We start from the raw sequence: 18,686 nt of genomic DNA, 5'->3' as shown, positions 1-18,686 counted from the left end.
GAGTGAGTACTATGAGTCCACAGCGACCAACTCTCCAATTCAGCCCTGGTACCGACGTGTTCAAGACCGCGCGCTCAGCCTCCGATAACTTGGACCTAGTGTGCTTTAGCCGATTGCCAAATAGATTATGAACGTGAGTTGCACAAGTATAAGTTTGGCTGCAAGAAGTTTGTCGCCGGTGCAAGGAAAGACCACCTAGCTGTTACAATCGGACAGCGTGTCAGGCCGCACACGATAAATACAGCGTGTTGAGGCATGTCAACGGCAAACGATAGGGGAGAACAGTTCCTTAACCGTCCCATGCTCTACGAATGGAAACTTGGATTGATCTCAACACCTAGCGCGTTGTCATTGTACAACCTCGCCGTGTGGTGGCCGGAGCCTCACGCGCTAAGTCTCGCGCTCGACCTAGCCATCTGATATCACCACGGCAGACGTTGGGTTGTTCCACGGCACGCTCCATGGTGAATTAGATGTGGATATCTGTGACCGACGGTACCACAAGCGATCACGAACAACCGGAAAGCAAGCTACTTACGAGTGCTCCGAGAGATTCGGCATACTGCTGCGGTGCTAACGACTACACCGCAGGTCACTGCCTCGTGTGCTATGCATATCTGTATAGAATGTGAAATCTGCCACTGACGGCAATAGGTTATGTTTAGTTGAACGCACACGCGCACACGGTCCCATGTTGCGAATCTCATCCAGCAAGGCAGGCACGGCGGATAAGTAGGACATGCTCCGACCGTACCGGGCGACAAGCTTCCGACAATCCCGCAAATCTGGGTAGCAGAGACAAAGTTCGAGGTACACGCGGCCAACTACGGATACTTGCTGGATACCCGAGTTGAGCTTCTGCACCTCTCCGTTTACCCTCGCAAACGTGTTCGACCGCACATCGATACTCTCGCGCGCACACGATAAAATCGTGCCTTCGGTTTGAATGCACAGAAATGATCACATACCCTTGATTCAGACCGAGTGTCAATACACCCACGGTGTGTAAGTGGGGTTGCTCCGGCTTGGCACATTCACAACATGCGGTGCTGCATTGCGTTCCGGGCGATCAGTCATAACATCAATAAGCGTTGAGTACAGCACTTGCAGCACGGCCCCATAGTGTTACATACGGACCTGATAAATCAAGCATTTTCCCGAGGCTCGTTCATACATCGACGAATAATAATTTATCCACCTCCCCAGAAAATATAGGTTGCTGGCGCCCTGCCAGACCGGTCGCCATCGCACCACCGTCCCACTCAATAGGTATAGGCCAGATGCCGCGCTTGCCGGCCAAACCGGCCGCCCATGCAAGTGCCGCAGCCGGCATTCATGGCAACGAGCAGGAGAACAGCAGCGGCGGCGAGGGCCATCCATGTCTGAGTCGAGATAGCGGCGACGTTAGGGTACGATGGGACTATGTGTGATGGGAGGCGTGAACTCACCGAGGGCCCATAGTCAGCTGTGAAACCTTCGGCGCGGAAGCGATCTCGGGCGACAGTGAAGAGCCACATCGTTATCCCAAACGCTGCGGCTGCGGCGAGGAACGCGAGCATAGATAGCATACCGAACACGACGTATGGCCATCGCGGGGGTCGTCGGGAATAGAACAGAGGGAGCAATGAGACTGCGCCTAACAGCGCGAGACCGGCCGCTGAACGGGCCGTTAGTGAGGGTGCCTTGTAAACGCGCGATGGAGCAGGATGCGTACCGACGGGGTAAAGCACGAGCACGATTGGTAGTGGGTTTAGCAACTCGGGTAGGAACTCATAACCGAACCTGCGTGTGGCGTCGCATGACGATCGGGGAACATGAGATATGCGAGGAAGACGTACTTCTTTTGCGAGCATACTCCAGTGGACACATTGCAGAATCCGAGCACCCCGAACTGAAGGCCTCCCTCAGCTGAGGTGCTCAGGAAGTAGAATACATGGATGAAAGGTTGGGAGAATATCACGAGCACACTACATGTCATGCTCTTGACTGAGCTTCGATCATGCAACAGATAGTATGGCACTCACAGTAATACTAGGGCGGCGATTGTCGCCAAGAACATGAGGAAGGTTGGGCCACACATCGCGAATTGCTGCAGTGCATGCCCTCTCTATGACGCTTGTCGTGTGTGTTCGTACAGAAGTCGTCAGACTCGTGAGCAGATGAAGTCGGGTCGTAAGTCCTTTGAGGATGTCCGCAGCACAGTTCAAGTTGAGTTTAAGCTTGGGAATCCGGTGACCGATGTGGGTAAACGGGATGCGTTAGGCGTTCGGAGGCAATGAAGTCGCAGATCACAACGAGGTGGGTGTCCCAGTGCAGAAAGGAGCCCTCAGGCGAGCTGCAGGTATGAGAGCGTCCAGAGACGCGTCGAGTCCGACGTCGACGCGTACGACGCGGCGTATCACTGTCAGGTCAAGTTCAACTTTCGAACGTCCGGCCCGGATGAAGATGGCATTGTCGGGGGCTCGGCCCGATATAAGCGCCCTTTCTCAACGTGAGCTTTTCTGATTTCTGGGACGCACGTCGGCACGCCTAGAAATCAAATGAACTCCTCGCAGGTACACATCCGAACTCAACAAAGTACATAGTGACCGACGACACATCTCCCGGAAGCTCGACTCGAATGAATATAGGTACACCAAACGCCTAGTAGATGCCAGGCAAGTTGGTGGGCTTCCTTCTGGCGTAACGGCTTCTCATGGACATACAAGTACCCAACAATGCATGCAAGGCGACGAACAGGGTCACGACCATGGCGGCAAGTGACATCCAGATCTGCGTAGAATGAGGTAGGGTTCGCCACGCAGAAACGTAAGCTGAGAACGCACCGAGGGGCCAAAGGACGCTGTGAAGCCTTCGTCGTGGAAGTCACGCATAGCCCGCGCAAACAACCACATCGCAACCGCAAACGCCGCGGTGGACGAGAAGAACGACGCACTGGCCGAAATGTCGTACAGGATAGGCGGTTTCTGGTCTCCGTACTGGGGAAAGAATGAGGGCAAGAGAAGGAGTGCACTCGTTCCTGCAAATCCCGCAGCTGGTGAAGTCCTATCAATGCGGTTGTTAGGACGGGAGAGAGAAAGCTGTAGACATACCAACAGGGAACAGAACCAGGACCCTGGGCAATGGATAGTACAGCTCTGGTTCGAATCTGTAGCCGATCCTTATCAAACAGGTCATCCAGTCAGTTCCTCGACTTGGACTTGGTAGATCTCAGGACGAAGAAACGTACCTCAGTGATGTGCATTCCAGTCTAGCAGACTCTATGCAATACCCCAATACTCCGAACCGTGTCCCACCAAACACGGACGAGTGCAAGAAGTAAAGGTCATCTATGACGGGAACCGAGAACGTGACAAGGATTCTGCAGAGTATACATCCATTAGCCATGCAGGAAAGAGGATGAGCAAAGTAACAACAGTCACGTACAGCAAGACGAACGCAGAGAGGTTTCCCAGGAATGCGAGCAAGATGGAAATCCGCATGGTGAGTCCTCACGCTCATGCTGTCGACCGGTCCCGTTATATGTTGTCGTAAGACACCAGCTCGGAGGCTGCGGCGAAAAGGTCTTCGGGCTGCGCAGTCAGGACACGAGGGTGCATATTCATGGCACGAACGCCACTGCTGGACGATAGGTAAGAAACCTGTGCACCTCGGTGCACCTCTCTCCGAGCATATATATGTCGTACGAGAGCTTATAAGGCCCGAGGGGTGTCCTAGCGTAAGCTGCGTCCAGTCAGAGCGCGTTTTCGTGGTCTTCAGCGCGCCAAATTTGCGCCGACGGCACTGGCACCTGGTCTACGAACGAGATGATCATGAGCACTCAACATCTGGGAGCTGCAAAGTAACCGGTACCAACTCTTCCACTCTGTATCTGAATCTGTGGCTCATGTTTTCAGGATGGACATGAAGGAAAGTGTCAAGGGCGCGCCGGGCCGGAGATGGCAATCGCCGCGCTGCAACCCGGGCGCTGGCCACCTCCTCCGGGTATAATAAGTACCGGAGACCGTTGGTTGGTTCAACCAGGCCACGGCGGCTAAGCTCATAGAGGCTTTGCAGTCCATACTTACAGTCGAATTCCCCATAACCCATACCTATCGGTAGGAGGGTAAAAGTATGGGTTATCGGAGACTATGGGCTATGGGAAAGGGACCAAATAGGCGCCTGTCGAGCGCACACATACTTTAGGAGAAGCGTCCAATGAATCCTTTACATTGCCTACCTACTGACGACGGAAAAAGTCTGTCATGGAAGTGTCAACCATTCCCTTCTGTGCGTCCAAACGCATCTGGCGTGAGAAGCTCGCGAGGATGTCCTCCAGCTTTCTACTAACTTCTCCAACCGTGCAACAGCCTCCTTTTGTTCCAAAGTAAGCTCGGCCAGTGCGGCATCGTGGTTCGGAGCGCACGACAAAACATCGAGTGCATAGCGTTCATCGACAAGGTTGGCATCATGGTCGAGCCAGGCTTCGTCCTCGGGGGTGAGAGTTTCTTTCTTTGCAAGACTGGCCTCGAGACAAGCTTTCCTGGATGCGACTTGCTTCTCAAGAAGGCTGAGCGCCTTACGCAACTCGGTGAGACGATCCGATGGCATCACGGAAGCAGTGGAAGGCAGCGGGGAAGCAGCACAAGTGTCGCGCCGGGACGTAACAAGCAACACGGAGGCAGAGATCAGCCATAATTGGAGTATTGAGACACATTATGTAATATAATCATGGGTTACAATGACCCCATAGAGCTATGGGTTATGGGATAACAGAGATGTATGGGTTATCACCACTGTCCCGACTCGGGGAGGCCTGAAAACTATGTGGTATCGGAGAGTATGGGTTATCAGGGGGTATGGGTTATGGGGAATTCGACTGTACTACCAGGGTACGCACGTAGACTGTGATTTTCCTCGTTGCCAAGTCTGACTACCTGCCTCGGACATGGCTTCGGTGTTTCGCAATATATACAGGCAACGCGCTACACGATCGGAAGGAGTCTAACACCCAGTGTTACCCCACATTCCTACCCCACATTCCTACCCCGGATTCGTCACCGGGACTTTTCAACCTTCTGAGGCACGAGAAACGTCGCTTCTCGGTACAGACCAGCAGACATGGCTTCTCCCGACTACACCAAGGAAGGCTTCACCGCCATGCGCGTCGAGCTCGACAGCGGAGTCGCTGTTGCCACCTTGACCCGTTCTAAGGAGTTTGTTATTCCTGTCCGTCAACGGCTTCCACTGACGCCTGTTCTTCAGGCGAAACATATTCAGTGCCGAGCTTGTCAAAGACCTTCTGAAGGCCTTCGACCTCTTTGACAGGGACGACCGGGTCCGGGTTGTGATTCTGACTGCCGAGCCCGACGCTCCGGCATTCTGCTCTGGGGTATGCCACATAACAGTAGACACGTATCCGTGCTTACTACATGACCGTGCATCTAGGCAGACCTTACCCGGGGTTGGGGTGGTCTCTTTACACCGGAGGTTGACCGGGAAGGGGAGCACGGTGCGTCCGATCCACGAGCAGAATCTGTGCCATCCTTCTCATATCTTTGATAGCTCACAGGGACACCGGCGGAGTGGTCAGTATGGCCATTTTCCGTTGCAGGAAGATTACCATCGCAGCCGTGAACGGTCATGCTGTAGGCCTGCCCCTTTACGCTCACTTAGCGCTGTACTGACAGCCATGACTTGGATCCGCTCTAGGTTGGAGTCGGTGTAACAGGGCTGCAGCTACCGTTCGATATCCGCTTCGCCTGGGCAGGGGCAAAGTTGGCGTTCCCATTCGTTCGTCGGGGAATAGCGCCAGAAGGTGAGTAGAGTTTTGACGACGTACCATGGTTTATATACTCATCCACACACCAGCGGCATCGTCCTACCTCCTGCCCAAGCTCCTCGGCCACTCCCGCGCCCTCTCCCTCTTCCTCACCGGAGCCACTGTATCTCCAGACTCCCCGCTTCTCGCTGGGCTGTACCACAGCATCCTGCCCACCCGCGAGGAAGTCTTCCCTGCCGCGCTGGCACTTGCCAAGGACCTCGCCGCAAACACGTCGCAGACGGCCGTTGCGGTAACGAAGGCCTTTGTGTGGCGGGGGTACGATAACATCGAGGAGCAGCACATCCTGGACTCGCGCGGCATCCGGATATTGGGCAAGGCCGGAGACGCTGCGGAGGGTGCGAGGGCATTCAAGGAGCGCCGCCTGCCCAAGTTCTCCAACAAGCTGTCCGATGATGTGTTGACGCCATGGATGCCCTGGGTATGCATGTTCCTCGCTGTGTTCATGCCACATTACTGACGATTTCGGGACACAGTGGAGGGAGGTGAATGTACACCACCGTAAGGCGAAGCTGTGATCGATGTCCACTCGCAGCTGGTGGCCCTTACTTTCGTCGCGGACATTCACCGGCGTGCCTTATCCTTATGTACTCTAGTTTACACTTGTGACCGTTTACATCGCCTTGAAGCTGTTGTGTATGGTGAATCCAAGGCTTTCGAAATAACTCGGCCCTAATGATTGGCTGCGGATATTCCGGTCCGATTCCCTCACTAGGACCCGGGCGCTTCCACACTGGTTACGATCGACTCATGTCCTCACTCAGCTTCACCCTCCTACTACCGCCTCCTTCTCCTGTTCTCTCCAGCAACTCGTGTGTACCGAGAACAGCATGGCCTCCTACCTGCGGAGCTGGCTATATGCACAAAATCCGAACGTAGACCCCTCAAATGTGCCATCAATAGAGACCTCCCCGGAAGAGGACGACGATACCGAGACTGTCCACGGAGATGACGATGCTCCGCCTGCCTTCCCTGCTGTGAACAGCGCACAGCGAGCTGCTGCAGGCTCCCAATCAGATGATATACCCCAGATCTTGACCGAGAACCAACTCATGCCGCCTCCGCCGCCACCTTCCCTGGCTGCTCGACGTCCTGGCACTCTTGGGGTACCTTCTGCAGGTTCATCGTCCCTCCTTGCTCCGATCACCACCATAAAACCTCCCCCACAGCCTGCCAAGAAGGGGAAGGTCGCACTTGCACCTGGACATGGTCCGCTAGACTGGGCCAACCTGAAGAAGTCTGGGCAGAATCTCCGAGTGCGTTACTCATTTGGTCTGATCCGTCAGGAGGTGGTTCAGTCACTCATGGTGGACCTGCAGGGCACGGATTCACTTCTACGAGTGACACCTTCCATGCTGAAGGAGCATAGAACGCGCGACGATGCGTGGTCATCGTTCAGTGGAAAGGTCTACAACATCACGCCGTACTTGCCGTACCATCCTGGTGGAGAAAAGGAGCTCATGCGGGTTGCCGGGAGAGATGGAACGAAGCTATTTGGTGCGCACGTTCATCCCTTGCTAGCGATATTGATAGCTCATGAGGGCCGTGCACGTCTACCGTGCGATTTGTAGCTCTCACCCATGCGTGGGTCAACATAGACTACATGTTAGACGAATGCCTTGTGGGGTTCATGGTCTCGGAATCCGCTTCATAGTCATCCATGTCGGCCAAGCTCTTACTCTCTCTGGCCGCCAGGTGAGTCACACTTTGGTGGACGTATACGCATGGTGGCCTTGAGTATGAGAGCGTGCCCAACTTTCGGGTTGGTTGAGCCGTCAGTGCGGCCGTCGCGCTCTTTTGCTCTTACGTACACCAATGGCGAGAGGCGAGGCTCTGCCCAGATGTTCCGCTATGACCCTCTGGAGCTGCCTAGACAGAGATGAGCGGACATTTGTTTTCAACACCGTCGACTTTCTGGGCGGGAACCGGTCATCGCCCTGTGCAGATCATCCATCGTTCTTTCAGCTCCTTCCGTCCCCTCACTGAACACTCTTTGACAGACGCATGGTGGAGACGAACTTCCCGCAATTTTCATTGCAACGCGCATCTCTTTATCTGAATACCTCAAGATACCCATAGAGTTGTTCATATATCTGATGATCGCTTTGTGATCTTCTGTGCCATGCTTTAGATAGTACTTCCGGATATCTCATACCTAATAACCTAATCTGTACCATGAGGCCATTATCCTAGACCCTCCCTTCGGGGAGCACGTACAGCCAGCTCTTGGTCCCGCGTTTCCTAGAAAGAAAGCGGGATACTTAGCGTGAGAGAAGCGCGCCCACAATGACGCGCTTCGGCGACACGTTGCCTTCGACTTCTTCAACCACCACGACTTTTCGTCCCTGTCTGCCAAATCTTGCATCAGACTGCTGCTGTATATAAGAAGGTCGACTGTCTGCAGACGAGCTCAGCAAACCCACTCACACCTGGATGCTTTCGGAATCTCCAGTACACGACAGCCAGCGGTCTCCCAGCAGCCCTCATTCTCCCTGGCAGAATGGCAGCCCATCCTCATTCAAGGGAAAGAAACCAATGCACCCGCACCCACCTGCGGGTCACCCGCAGGATCCGCAACCCGTGGCGGGTCACTCGGAGGATGGGTCGGATCTGGCACTCAAGCGATCGCTGCTGAGTCGTATGTCCCCTGCGAAGCAACCGCTGAGTGCGAGGATCCGTTCGCCAGAAAATGTCGAGCATACATCGAGTCTGGCGGATCGTATTGCCCCTGTCGCCTCGGAGGAGGGGGAGATAACCCCGGACGAAGGTGAGGCTTCGCTCGTCGCGTCCGGAAATTTGCAAGGTACTCCGCAGGCCCGGTCTACACCCAATACCGCTGGAGTACGCATCAAGACTGAGGAAACTATACCTGTTATCCCGCCCCCAGCGAACGTGGGGCCTACGGCGAGGAGGAAGAGGGGGTCGCGTTCGACAATTGATGTGGTAAGTCTGCCCGCCTCACCTGTCATCCACGAGTGTTCACCGTCGTCCCAAGTTCGGCAACCCTACAAATTCTACGGAGCTCCCGGATAGTGAAGAACGAAGGTCCCCCACTCGTCCTCCCAAACGCGAAAACACATTGCATGGCTCTGATACCATCCTCATCAATGATACCGGACAAGCGTCGGTCAACCATCCCCTCATTGACGCCGGTTCCTCAAGCTCTGTTACTCTTGTGCATGGTTCCCCCGATCGGGATTTTCCTATTGCCTCCAAGCTACCAGCGTTATCTCCATCGGATTCGTTTGAGTCTATCTCGTCCCGCGGCATCCCGACAACACCTGTCGCCACCGCGGCTCCTCCAAGAGTCGCATCATCTATCCTGTCTGCCCCTTCTGCTACGTCTCTGCATCCCGAACCTTATCCATTTCCAACTGCTGTACTCGACCAGTGCCGAAATCTGATGATTCCTCTCATCGACCGTAACGCGAAGTTACGGAAACCTGGCGTGGACGAGGCGCTCGTGAAACAGCGCGCTCTTGCTCTTCTCTCTGACGACAAATGCGCTGAGATTATCAGGTTGGCTCGGGAGGTGCGAAAACAGATGCAGGGAGGTCTCAAACGGAATCGGGAGGAATCGGGCGAGCCTCCAGAACCGCCTACGAAAGTGCCCCGAGTCGTGTCGGAGACGGATGCAGTGGATGCAACTTTCACCGGGGAGGACAGGGAGCCCGCCAGGAAATCCACCCCTCTCGTACCTAGGGCAGCTGACGACACGGTCATGACTGTGGACAGTGAAAGTCATGCTCCTGGAGTCCTTCCAGATCCCAGCACAGCAGAGACTTCCGTTCTGCCGGAGCAGCATGCTGCCGTGCAATCGCCGCCATCTCCTCGCGCTGCTATTTCCTCAGACACAGACGCAAACCCAAGTATGGATCCTCATCCAGATGTCTTGTCTACTGATACGAGTACGGATGTGGAGATGCGACAGCCCTCTGCGGGTGTCAGCGCATTGCCGCCGGCAACGAGGACCGCTAGAAGCCGGACACCTTCTGTACACGCGCCCGGACCAGCAGGCGAGGCTTCTTCCTCTTCCACCACGTCCACCACGCCCCCAGAGTCTGAGACGCGTTTGATCTCGCGTACACCCCCTCCACGAAAAGCCTCCCCAGCGATTGCGGAGGTCGCGACCCAACCCGAGGCCGCGGTCTTGCCCACATCAACAGACACGTCACGTCACGACCACGTCACACCTAATATAAACGCGTCCCCGGAACACGAACGAGTGGCTCAACTCTCGGAGAACATCGACGGCCACGACAGCATGAACCACCGAAGCCAGGCACCCATTCAAGAACAGCCATCTGCACCGTCCTTGGTCCCCGGTCTCTGGGCCGCGGTCGTTGGCAGACCTTCTCCTGGTATCGAGAAGATCGAATTTTATGTTGATGACGGTACAGCGAACGCGGCGCGATGTTGGGCGCAGAGGCAGGAGTCTTTCAGGTTGGTATTACCCCGCCTCCTCCTGTGGCGTACTCATTGGTATACCTCGTACTGAACATGGTCATAGTCTCGACGATCGGCATGTGGCGGTGCATCTACTTTGTCTGCCGCAGGTGGCAGTGACACCCGTCGTCGACAACCTTGGACCCGACGCCACTCCTGCAGAGATCGTCGCCGCGCTGTGGGATATGAAGCCTTCCTGGCCGTCGCAGGGCTCGCTCGTGGTGCAAGTCGGACCGTTGTCGCAGAAGGATCCAAGCCACCCAATTGGGCGCGCTTGGCTTCCCCACGACCTTGTAAGGCGTCGTTTCGTAGTCCTGTGGCCGGTTCGAATGCTGATGCTGCGACTTGTAGCAATCCGATCTTGGACATCTTGATATCACTTCTTGCATCGGTCCGGGAATGAATGTGATCAACCTCATTCAGCTCCAAGGAATGTCCGACTACTTCTTCGCCGTGCACGCCACCGAACCGTCCCAGGCCCAGCGAGAGACCGTGAGCGCGGAGACGTTGGCGTGGTCCCACCTATCGAAATGGACGCCTCAGAGTCCCCGACCGCCCATGCCGTACCAACGAACCCTCATCGCTTGAGCCTCTCGTTTCACTCCAATGTCAAGACCTTCGGTTTGGTCACATTGTTTCACCACCCCATACACCGGTGTCTGCCTCTACGCACGGGAACACCGCCTATTTAGCCAAAAGAAACGTTGCGGACGATCGGAAGTGTTGTATGCCGCCTCAGACCTGTAGGCATGCGATGCGCATCGTCCTTCGAGGAGGTTGGAACTACGTCGGATTCGGGGAAGACGGGAAGGTGAGGTTGTTTTCCCAGATTCGGGATCATATTTGGACATTGCAGATTCGGTATTCCTCAAATTACTCTTAGTTTCATTCGCACGAACCGCACGACGACACAGTAGAATACCTCCATACAAGCATGTATCATTATTCTTGCAGCCAACGTACAGACACATTGTGAACAGCATGCAAAATGATTAATAGTATAATGAAATGATGACAACAACATGCAAGAGAGCAAGAAAGCGTGGGCGATAACATCGATGACGGTAGTACAGTGCACACCCTCACATGTTACAGCGACTGTGCACCTAGGTGCATCGATCAGATGTGCGCGACACCGGGGCTGCTAGCTACAACTCACAGCATTCACCTTGGGCAACGGAGACGGGACGAGCGTCGGCGCGGGCAAGGTGAACGTGCCCAGGCCATCGAGGAACTGGTGCCACAAACGGTCCTGGTCGCGGACTCGTTGTACCTCGGCAAGCTGAGCAGTGGTGGGGTGGTGCAGGATGACAGCGAAGACGAGGTCTGAGTGGTCGCGGTACTGGAACAGCCGTAATGTGTTGATGCCCGGACGGACATCGCGCGCACCAAGATCGACGGATCGGTCTGGCTTGCACTTGCGACGCACGGTCTTCGGTGAGCGTCATGAGCGAGACAAAGGAGGACGCAAGGCGTACCTGTGAGAAGGGAGGAGAGAGCGTGAAGCCTCGTGACGGTGGGTGAGTATTGGCAGCGTCCAATACCGCGAACAGGGACCCGTCCACCGGCCAATCTATAGGATGGCCGCATTTAACGACATCCGCTGGACTTGGTGCGGATTCATCGGTTGTGTGTGCGAAGAGCGCTGTACATTGAGTGTTTGAATAGCATACCAGAGATATGCAGATGCTCTCTGACAGGTCGCTGGGATTAGATGTCAGTGACGCTGTTGATGAGCACAGCCCGAGCATGCCTACCCAGTGACCGTGTCGCGGTTTTTCCAACGGGCGATCTGCGCGACCTCTTCCGCTGTCAGCTCGAACGCTAGCTCCACCGGAGCGTCGGCAGGCGTGTGCGACAGATGACCGCGCGTGAGGTTGAGCAGACGGATGTACTTATACATGAAGGGCGACTCGGACTCGGACGGAGCCATAGCCTCCTGTTGCTTTTCTGGCGAAGCTACATGGCTTCCATCCAAGTGGTCATTGAGCTCTGACGAAGCTGACCCGCGCACCAGGGTCGAGGATGCCGCTTCTGCGAAGTGGCTTTGCTATTAGTGAGAGTATCGTACCAAACGCGACGATGGACTTACCTTCAGCTCCACCCCTTTCTGAAGCGTCCTCGGCCGATGCGATGGCCTCCGTAGGCACCTCATCAGGCTGCGATGACGGTTCTCGCATCTCTACATCTCCATCGTGCTGACCCATGGGGCCAGATGGACGCGATTCTTCCTCCACACGATCATCCGCACGGTTGACAGCCGCAGACTGCGACTGCACATCTCCGCCCGGCTCATCCTCCTGTTCAGATGGCTGCAAGTCTTGCGCTGTGCGATCGGGTGCGCTAGGGGGTCCGGGCTCATCTGAGCCCAAGTCCATCGGCTCGGGCGAGAAGGCAATCTCTGTCGTGTCGTGTAGAACGACGGACACTAATTGCGAGGCGGCCTCGGCTATTGACTCTTCTGTAGCATCGAGGGTATGCCGCTGGTCAACAGATGCAGGTGGACCTTCTACTGGGTCAGCAGATACGTCCGGGCCTTCCGAAGGGTGAGAAGTGGAGGCAAGTGGGGTGCGTGGTGGTAGAGAGGCCGCGGCGGAAGGTGGACTTGATGGGTGTGGTGGCAAAGAAGTCGCGGCGACGGCGGGGGAGGCCGAAGGACATTCTGACGTTGTAGCGCTCCTGGCATCCTCAGAGTTTGCCTGCATGCCAGGGTTGGCCGCGACTCGAGGATTGCTATCATGTTCGGCCACGCCGCTAGCACTCTGCGAACGATCAGGAGGGATAGGCAAGACTTTCAGTCCAGGAGGTCCTTTGCGTTTGCCCTTCTTCCCTTTCACAAATGCCTTCTTGTTGGCGAACGGGGAGGGCAGCGCCTCAGTCTTGATAGAGGTGGTGACAAGATGGCGCTCCGGAGACCGCCGTCTCTGTATCGACGGTGGAAGGATGGTAGGAGAGCTGAGGGGTGATCGCGACGTAGATGGGGCATCCGGTGCGTCGACGGACTTCTCTTTTGGCGGAGAAGATTCCTTCGGCTCACGTGGAGTACTGGAGGAAGCCCGAGACTGTACGTGTACGATCTGCTCCAAGGAGACTGAGGGCGAGCGGGACCGCGGTCGCTTTTGCGAAGGCGGACGATCTGTGAGAGGAGTGTCGGGTGGGGTTACTGGGGACGGCTGCGCCAACGCAAGTGCTGTCGGCTCAGCCTCAGGCGGCGGTACCATAGGACCAGGGGTGACCTCCACAGACTGCGGCTGGTCTGGTACTTCAGGAGGGGGGCCAGGCTTGATGGATTGATTGTCTTTGTACCAGTTGAGGTCGGCTTGGATGTAGTCATCGTCATCAACTACCAGCTTCCTCTTCTTCGCCTTTGTGGGCTTCGGTGGCTGCGACGACATGGTAGCGTTCACAAGCGCTGCGGTAGGCGCAGACACGGGACCTGACGGAGAAGATTGCATAACAGACATGTCGCTGTTAGGAGGCTGGATGTCTGCCTTCCCGGAGACGTCCGGCGCAGGTGAAGGCGTGCTCAGGGAGGATGGCGCGAAAGGGGAAGGCGTGACAGGTGAATGCGCGAGGGATGCAGACGCGAACGGGGAAGGTGCAGAGATCGACGCGGGAGGGAAACCAGGTTGCTGCGGTAGAAGAGCGAAAGTCTCGGAGTTCTTGACGAGTGCCCTGAGACGCACTGAACGCGTGCGCTTGGTGAAGTCGAGGCAACAGGAAAGAGACTGTCACTCACATTGCAACTCTCCCTCCGTGAACAATCGATAGAAGGGCACGACTGTTTGGACAAGGGCCAGATAGGGTTGCAGCCATGCCTGAAGGTCTGGGTTCACCTGCGTCACATGGGATGGATGGACAAGACTGTATCTCCGGCGGACATTCTCGTGCGCTGTCTGGTAAACAGGAGATGGCATCAGGGGAAGAATGCAGAGATAAGAGAACAAGACTGACCTCTAGCATCTCTATGATCTTGTACGGACACTATAAGACCCTCGGTTTGTAGCAACAGTCTGTAACGGACGTACCACGGGCCGTGCATTCTGATAATACGCTTTGTCTACGCCTAGCCAGTTTGCGAGCTTGACCGCCGTCGTTGTAAAGTCCTTCACATTGTCGCTCGCGAGGTGCTTGAGGAAGATGGGGAACAACGACTCATTATTTCGCTCGGCCTTCCTTGCTCGCGTGGGGACTTTTGTAGCCATGAGACCGATGCGCGGGTGCCATGCAGGATGTCAATACGGCCGAGAGCGTTGAGCTTAAGGTGTACGCTGAGCTGCAGCAGGTGCAGGCTGCCTGCTGGTCGACCAAAGGCGGAATTGCCCCGAATGGCAGCTGCATCTAATCAATGCTGACCAAGCACATCTTATCTGATAACCCGGTGACGCGTCACATCCCTGAGTCTTGCTCAGCGCCGACTTGGATTTGCTCAATCGTCCTCCTCGTCCTCTCCCTTATCCCCCTCCGCTCTCTCGTAGTTCTGTTCTCCGCCAACGACCACACCGTTGCATTCGGTAGCCTGACATAGGCTTTTGCAGCGCATGAACTTCTTCGGAAGCCTTCGAGCAGCAGCCGGGTCGTCCGCACGGATATGTAGTCGTGACCCAGGTCCTTCGAGGCTCGCGCTATCATGCGTGGCGGGGCCGTCCAAATTGGCGTATTATGCCGCAGGAAGGGCGGTAGCGACACGGCGTACGTTCTACTCGTCGACTGTCGCAGATTACACGCCGACAGCTGCGATACGTCTCCCGCGCTGGGTCAATGCCAGGCTGGGCAACGCACGCGACCAGGACTCGGACGACGCGCAGTCTCCGACAGACCAGTCGGCTCAGTCAGGCGCACGGCTTGATGCACCAGAAGACGGTCAGTCTGCGCCTCCGGCTTCTGCACCACCATCGACACCGCCGTCCTCTTCATCCTCAGGCTCCTCGTCTTCGGGTGACGGATCTGATAGCTCAGATGCTCCTCCTCCCCCACCTCCTCCGGAAACCCCGCCGCTACCGCAGACGTCGATATCCAAGCAGTCTGTACCGGAATCCTACCCTCAGGTCCTCGCTCTTCCTATCGCCCGTCGGCCCCTCTTCCCCGGTTTCTACAAGGCTGTTGTCGTTCGTAACCCCGCTGTCGTTGCTGCAATCAAGGAGATGATGCGCCGAGGTCAACCTTACCTAGGTGCTTTCCTCCTGAAGGACGAGAATGCGGACAGTGACATCATCGCGGACATCAACTCGGTACACCCTGTCGGAGTCTTCGCCCAAATCACGAGCGTCTTCACGGCCCAAGGCAGCAAGGAAGGAGAGGAGGAGGGCTTGACTGCTGTCCTCTATCCCCATCGCCGCATACGTATCACGGACCTTGTCAAGGGCGGTACCACTGCATCGGTCCAGCCTGTCGAAACTGCCCAGGCGGACGCGTCTGCTGCAGAGGCGGAAGGCCAACTACCGACACCTCCCCCTGAACGTGAAGGTTCCCCGATGAACTTGCAGACTTCGTTCCTCGAGAACTACGCGGTGTCGGTTGTCAACGTCGAGAACCTTGCGACGCAGCCCTACAACAAGGATGACCAGTACATTCGCGCGTTCATGTCGGAGATCGTTTCTGTCTTCAAGGACATCGCACAGCTCAACCCGTTGTTTCGAGACCAGATCGCGAACTTCTCCATGAACCAGGTTGCTTCCAACGTCTTTGACGAGCCGGACAAACTCGCGGACTTCGCAGCGGCGGTGTCGACTGGTGAACCTAACGAGCTGCAAGACGTCCTGGAGAGTCTGGCTGTAAACGACCGCTTGCGCAAGGCCTTACTTGTCCTGAAGAAGGAGCTTATCAACGCACAGCTCCAGAGTAAGCTGGCACGCGATGTCGACAGCAAGATTGCGAAGCGCCAACGTGAGTACTACCTCATGGAGCAGCTCAAGGGTATCAAGAAGGAGCTCGGCATGGAGTCGGATGGGAAGGACAAGCTTATCGAGAAGTTCAAGGAGCGTGCTGCCGCACTAAAGATGCCCGAAGCCGTGCGCAAGGTGTTCGACGAGGAGCTGAACAAGCTCCAGCATCTTGAGCCCGCTGCATCCGAGGCTAATGTCACGCGTAACTACTTGGAATGGCTTACCCAGGTGCGCCTGTCGTTGCGTTCACGCCACGTCGCTCCATGATTAAATGCATCTCTTCCAGATCCCATGGGGCCAGCATTCTCCGGAGAACTACTCTATCTCTCACGCGCAGAAGGTGCTTGATGAGGACCACTATGGCTTGAAGGATGTCAAGGACCGCATCCTGGAATTCCTCGCGGTCGGCAAGCTACGTGGCACAGTCGAGGGCAAGATCATCTGTCTTGTCGGACCTCCTGGTGTTGGCAAGACGTCGATTGGCAAGTCGATCGCTCACGCGCTGAACAGACAGTTCTTCCGTTTCTCTGTCGGAGGTTTGACCGACGTCGCGGAGATCAAGGGTCACCGTCGTACTTACGTTGGGTCCGTTGCCATCCATGTCTACCTCAACAATCGGTTGGATGACTGACAATGTGACCTGCAGTGCCCTCCCCGGCAAGATCATTCAGGCATTGAAGCGCGTCGGTACCGAGAACCCGCTTGTTCTCATCGACGAGGTTGACAAGATCGGTCGCGGACACAACGGAGATCCCGCGAGTGCTCTGCTTGAGATGCTCGACCCCGAACAGAACACAGCTTTCCTCGACCATTACATGGACGTTCCCGTCGACCTGTCTCGTGTGCTTTTCGTCTGCACAGGTAAGCTTACGTTCATTCATTCGATCGAGCGAACATGATATTGATCCGAAGCCAGCCAACATGCTCGATACTATTCCCGCGCCCCTGCTTGACCGCATGGAGGTACTTGAGGTCAGCGGCTACGTCTCGGAGGAGAAGGCGCAGATCGCCTCCAGGTACCTTGGTCCCCAGGCAAAGGAGGCGTCTGGGCTCAAGGATGCCGATGTGGAGCTCGACCCTGCTGCGGTTGACGTGCTTATCAAATACTACTGCCGCGAGAGTGGTGTTCGCAACCTGAAGAAGCACATCGACAAGGTACGTGCTCGGCCTTCATTCTAAATTGACATGTTGTTGACCCGATATGCAGATCTACCGGAAGGCTGCACTAAAGATCGTCCAGGAGCTCGGCGAGGAGGTCTTCCCTGAACCGACTCCCGCACCTGCTCCCGAGGCTGCGGCAGCAGCAGATGCCGTGAAGGCTGATGTCGAGGAGTCTTCCGAGACCACTCGTACAGTGGAGAAGCAAGACGCGCCTCCGGAGACCCCTGGTGCGCCCGAAACTTCGACGCCCCACTTTGACGCTAAGGAGGACTCGGAGCGCGTCGTGACCACGGTTGAGCGCAAGCCCATGAAGGTCCCGGAGTCTGTGCACGTCAAAATCACGCCCGAGAACTTGAAGGATTACGTCGGTCCTCCAATCTACCAGAAGGACAGGCTGTACGTACACCCTCCACCTGCAGGTGTGAGCACCGGTCTTGGTTACCTTGGCAATGGTTCTGGGGCAGTCATGCCGATTGAGGCATTGGTGAGTGCCCGTTCTTCCTGCGGCTGATGCGGCTTGTGCTGACGCGAAGTTGCAGTCGACGCCCGGCAAGGGCAATCTCCAGCTCACGGGTAAGCTCGGCGAGGTCATCAGGGAGAGTGCGCAAATCGCTCTCTCCTGGGTGAAGAGCCACGCGTACGAGCTCGGTATCACGAAGACGCCAGATGAGCAGTTCATCACCGACCGGGACATCCACGTCCACATGCCGGAGGGCAGCATCGGGAAGGAGGGCCCGAGTGCTGGTACCGCGATCTTGTCTGCGTTCGTCTCGCTGTTCACGAAGACAAAGATCAGCCCCGACATCGGTGTGTTCATATAATACTTCGCACGTGTCATGCTGTTGCTGATGCTCATTCTTCACCAGCCATGACGGGAGAGATCTCGCTCGTGGGCATGGTCCTGCCCGTGGGCGGTCTGAAGGAGAAGATCCTTGCCGCCCATCGCGCCGGGATCAAGACCATCATCGCTCCCGCGGGCAACCGCCAGGACATTGAGGCGAACGTGCCGGAGAGCGTGAAGACGGGCATCCGCTTCGTCTACGTCGAGGACGTCAAGGAGGTCCTCCACGAGGTCTTCCGCGGTGAGCCGATCGCGGAGCGCTGGAAGGACACCCTCTCGCTGTGAGGGGTGCTCGACGTCCATGCGAGCTGCAATGGCTTGCGGCGCCCACCCCTTCGTTTGTGGGAGCGTCCAGGATAAGCGATAAGCTCCAACCAGTTACATAGGCACGTCGGGCAGGTGGCATTGTGCTCGCCCAGCGTGCGATGGAGAACATATACGTACGTCACTAAACCGTGACCCCACCATCTTAATAGTGATCACCGTCTCTCGGCCGGCTTAGAGCAGTTCCCGTTGGTACACTCTACTACTA

The 18,686-nt window shown here is 56.2% G+C and overlaps 8 protein-coding genes across 8 annotated transcripts; 4 read left to right on the top strand and 4 right to left on the bottom strand.

The window, feature by feature from the left end:
- Nucleotides 1-1,058: 1,058 nt before the first annotated feature.
- Nucleotides 1,059-2,396, bottom strand: L226DRAFT_508472 (uncharacterized protein). Its single transcript, XM_067678178.1, has 5 exons — nt 2,025-2,396; nt 1,839-1,967; nt 1,715-1,782; nt 1,449-1,657; nt 1,059-1,382 (listed from the first exon to the last, which is right to left on the bottom strand). The coding sequence occupies exons 1-5, from the start codon at nt 2,078-2,080 to the stop codon at nt 1,263-1,265; spliced, it is 582 nt and encodes a 193-aa protein (XP_067535454.1). The 5' UTR covers nt 2,081-2,396; the 3' UTR covers nt 1,059-1,262.
- A 31-nt stretch (nt 2,397-2,427) lies between these two features.
- L226DRAFT_535098 (uncharacterized protein) lies at nt 2,428-3,901 on the bottom strand. The gene is made up of 6 exons (XM_067680826.1): nt 3,857-3,901; nt 3,427-3,795; nt 3,230-3,361; nt 3,093-3,160; nt 2,826-3,034; nt 2,428-2,772 (listed from the first exon to the last, which is right to left on the bottom strand). The coding sequence occupies exons 2-6, from the start codon at nt 3,480-3,482 to the stop codon at nt 2,644-2,646; spliced, it is 594 nt and encodes a 197-aa protein (XP_067535453.1). The 5' UTR covers nt 3,483-3,795; nt 3,857-3,901; the 3' UTR covers nt 2,428-2,643.
- Nucleotides 3,902-4,200: 299 nt separating this feature from the next.
- L226DRAFT_535097 (uncharacterized protein) lies at nt 4,201-4,640 on the bottom strand. Its single transcript, XM_067680825.1, has 2 exons — nt 4,348-4,640; nt 4,201-4,318 (listed from the first exon to the last, which is right to left on the bottom strand). Exons 1-2 carry the CDS (start codon nt 4,588-4,590, stop codon nt 4,220-4,222), a joined length of 342 nt encoding a protein of 113 aa, XP_067535452.1. The 5' UTR covers nt 4,591-4,640; the 3' UTR covers nt 4,201-4,219.
- Nucleotides 4,641-4,975: 335 nt separating this feature from the next.
- L226DRAFT_535096 (peroxisomal enoyl-CoA-hydratase) lies at nt 4,976-6,508 on the top strand. The gene is made up of 7 exons (XM_067680824.1): nt 4,976-5,195; nt 5,245-5,371; nt 5,428-5,491; nt 5,545-5,627; nt 5,692-5,797; nt 5,851-6,242; nt 6,298-6,508. Exons 1-7 carry the CDS (start codon nt 5,101-5,103, stop codon nt 6,337-6,339), a joined length of 909 nt encoding a protein of 302 aa, XP_067535451.1. The 5' UTR covers nt 4,976-5,100; the 3' UTR covers nt 6,340-6,508.
- A 60-nt stretch (nt 6,509-6,568) lies between these two features.
- L226DRAFT_67852 (cytochrome b5) lies at nt 6,569-7,597 on the top strand. Its single transcript, XM_067687142.1, has 2 exons — nt 6,569-7,318; nt 7,393-7,597. The coding sequence occupies exons 1-2, from the start codon at nt 6,652-6,654 to the stop codon at nt 7,473-7,475; spliced, it is 750 nt and encodes a 249-aa protein (XP_067535450.1). The 5' UTR covers nt 6,569-6,651; the 3' UTR covers nt 7,476-7,597.
- A 540-nt stretch (nt 7,598-8,137) lies between these two features.
- On the top strand, nt 8,138-11,135 carry L226DRAFT_67808 (uncharacterized protein). The gene is made up of 4 exons (XM_067687141.1): nt 8,138-8,764; nt 8,817-10,264; nt 10,332-10,560; nt 10,619-11,135. The coding sequence occupies exons 1-4, from the start codon at nt 8,255-8,257 to the stop codon at nt 10,853-10,855; spliced, it is 2,424 nt and encodes an 807-aa protein (XP_067535449.1). The 5' UTR covers nt 8,138-8,254; the 3' UTR covers nt 10,856-11,135.
- A 45-nt stretch (nt 11,136-11,180) lies between these two features.
- L226DRAFT_535092 (uncharacterized protein) lies at nt 11,181-14,560 on the bottom strand. The gene is made up of 7 exons (XM_067680823.1): nt 14,296-14,560; nt 14,222-14,239; nt 14,007-14,163; nt 12,360-13,952; nt 12,025-12,301; nt 11,746-11,971; nt 11,181-11,684 (listed from the first exon to the last, which is right to left on the bottom strand). Exons 1-7 carry the CDS (start codon nt 14,470-14,472, stop codon nt 11,412-11,414), a joined length of 2,721 nt encoding a protein of 906 aa, XP_067535448.1. The 5' UTR covers nt 14,473-14,560; the 3' UTR covers nt 11,181-11,411.
- A 248-nt stretch (nt 14,561-14,808) lies between these two features.
- Nucleotides 14,809-18,439, top strand: L226DRAFT_571146 (ATP-dependent protease La; the record flags this gene model as incomplete). Its single annotated transcript, XM_067684515.1, has 7 exons — nt 14,809-16,380; nt 16,439-16,737; nt 16,799-17,013; nt 17,069-17,307; nt 17,360-17,797; nt 17,853-18,120; nt 18,180-18,439. 7 exons carry the CDS (start codon nt 14,809-14,811, stop codon nt 18,437-18,439), a joined length of 3,291 nt encoding a protein of 1,096 aa, XP_067535447.1.
- Between the last annotated feature and the right edge of the window lie 247 nt (nt 18,440-18,686).

Source organism: Lentinus tigrinus (assembly GCF_003813185.1).
Source record: "Lentinus tigrinus ALCF2SS1-7 unplaced genomic scaffold L226scaffold_12, whole genome shotgun sequence".
In the NCBI taxonomy this organism is placed as follows: Eukaryota; Fungi; Basidiomycota; class Agaricomycetes; order Polyporales; family Polyporaceae; genus Lentinus; species Lentinus tigrinus.
Note: the sequence above shows the minus strand (reverse complement) of the source record. Positions and strands in the feature narration are given on the sequence as shown.

What these genes read in the sequence shown, in the direction of transcription:
- L226DRAFT_508472 (XM_067678178.1), bottom strand. Translation starts at nt 2,080, where the DNA reads ATGTGTGGCCCAACCTTCCTCATGTTCTTGGCGACAATCGCCGCCCTA. An exon ending in ATCGCCGCCCTAGTATTACT is followed by an intron (nt 1,968 to 2,024) that starts GTGAGTGCCATA and finishes CATGACATGTAG; the next exon opens with TGTGCTCGTGATATTCTCCC. An exon ending in CAGCTGACTATGGGCCCTCG is followed by an intron (nt 1,383 to 1,448) that starts GTGAGTTCACGC and finishes ATCTCGACTCAG; the next exon opens with ACATGGATGGCCCTCGCCGC.
- L226DRAFT_535096 (XM_067680824.1), top strand. Translation starts at nt 5,101, where the DNA reads ATGGCTTCTCCCGACTACACCAAGGAAGGCTTCACCGCCATGCGCGTC. An exon ending in CTCCGGCATTCTGCTCTGGG is followed by an intron (nt 5,372 to 5,427) that starts GTATGCCACATA and finishes CCGTGCATCTAG; the next exon opens with GCAGACCTTACCCGGGGTTG. An exon ending in CAGCCGTGAACGGTCATGCT is followed by an intron (nt 5,628 to 5,691) that starts GTAGGCCTGCCC and finishes GATCCGCTCTAG; the next exon opens with GTTGGAGTCGGTGTAACAGG.
- L226DRAFT_535092 (XM_067680823.1), bottom strand. Translation starts at nt 14,472, where the DNA reads ATGGCTACAAAAGTCCCCACGCGAGCAAGGAAGGCCGAGCGAAATAAT. An exon ending in CACGGAGGGAGAGTTGCAAT is followed by an intron (nt 13,953 to 14,006) that starts GTGAGTGACAGT and finishes GCACGCGTTCAG; the next exon opens with TGCGTCTCAGGGCACTCGTC. An exon ending in AGAAAGGGGTGGAGCTGAAG is followed by an intron (nt 12,302 to 12,359) that starts GTAAGTCCATCG and finishes GCCACTTCGCAG; the next exon opens with AAGCGGCATCCTCGACCCTG.
- L226DRAFT_67808 (XM_067687141.1), top strand. Translation starts at nt 8,255, where the DNA reads ATGCTTTCGGAATCTCCAGTACACGACAGCCAGCGGTCTCCCAGCAGC. An exon ending in CGCGTTCGACAATTGATGTG is followed by an intron (nt 8,765 to 8,816) that starts GTAAGTCTGCCC and finishes CGTCGTCCCAAG; the next exon opens with TTCGGCAACCCTACAAATTC. An exon ending in CAGAGGCAGGAGTCTTTCAG is followed by an intron (nt 10,265 to 10,331) that starts GTTGGTATTACC and finishes ACATGGTCATAG; the next exon opens with TCTCGACGATCGGCATGTGG.
- L226DRAFT_535098 (XM_067680826.1), bottom strand. Translation starts at nt 3,482, where the DNA reads ATGCGGATTTCCATCTTGCTCGCATTCCTGGGAAACCTCTCTGCGTTC. An exon ending in CTCTCTGCGTTCGTCTTGCT is followed by an intron (nt 3,362 to 3,426) that starts GTACGTGACTGT and finishes TATACTCTGCAG; the next exon opens with AATCCTTGTCACGTTCTCGG. An exon ending in CTGGAATGCACATCACTGAG is followed by an intron (nt 3,161 to 3,229) that starts GTACGTTTCTTC and finishes CTGTTTGATAAG; the next exon opens with GATCGGCTACAGATTCGAAC.
- L226DRAFT_535097 (XM_067680825.1), bottom strand. Translation starts at nt 4,590, where the DNA reads ATGCCATCGGATCGTCTCACCGAGTTGCGTAAGGCGCTCAGCCTTCTT. An exon ending in CTTTGGAACAAAAGGAGGCT is followed by an intron (nt 4,319 to 4,347) that starts GTTGCACGGTTG and finishes GTTAGTAGAAAG; the next exon opens with CTGGAGGACATCCTCGCGAG.
- L226DRAFT_67852 (XM_067687142.1), top strand. Translation starts at nt 6,652, where the DNA reads ATGGCCTCCTACCTGCGGAGCTGGCTATATGCACAAAATCCGAACGTA. An exon ending in AGATGGAACGAAGCTATTTG is followed by an intron (nt 7,319 to 7,392) that starts GTGCGCACGTTC and finishes TGCGATTTGTAG; the next exon opens with CTCTCACCCATGCGTGGGTC.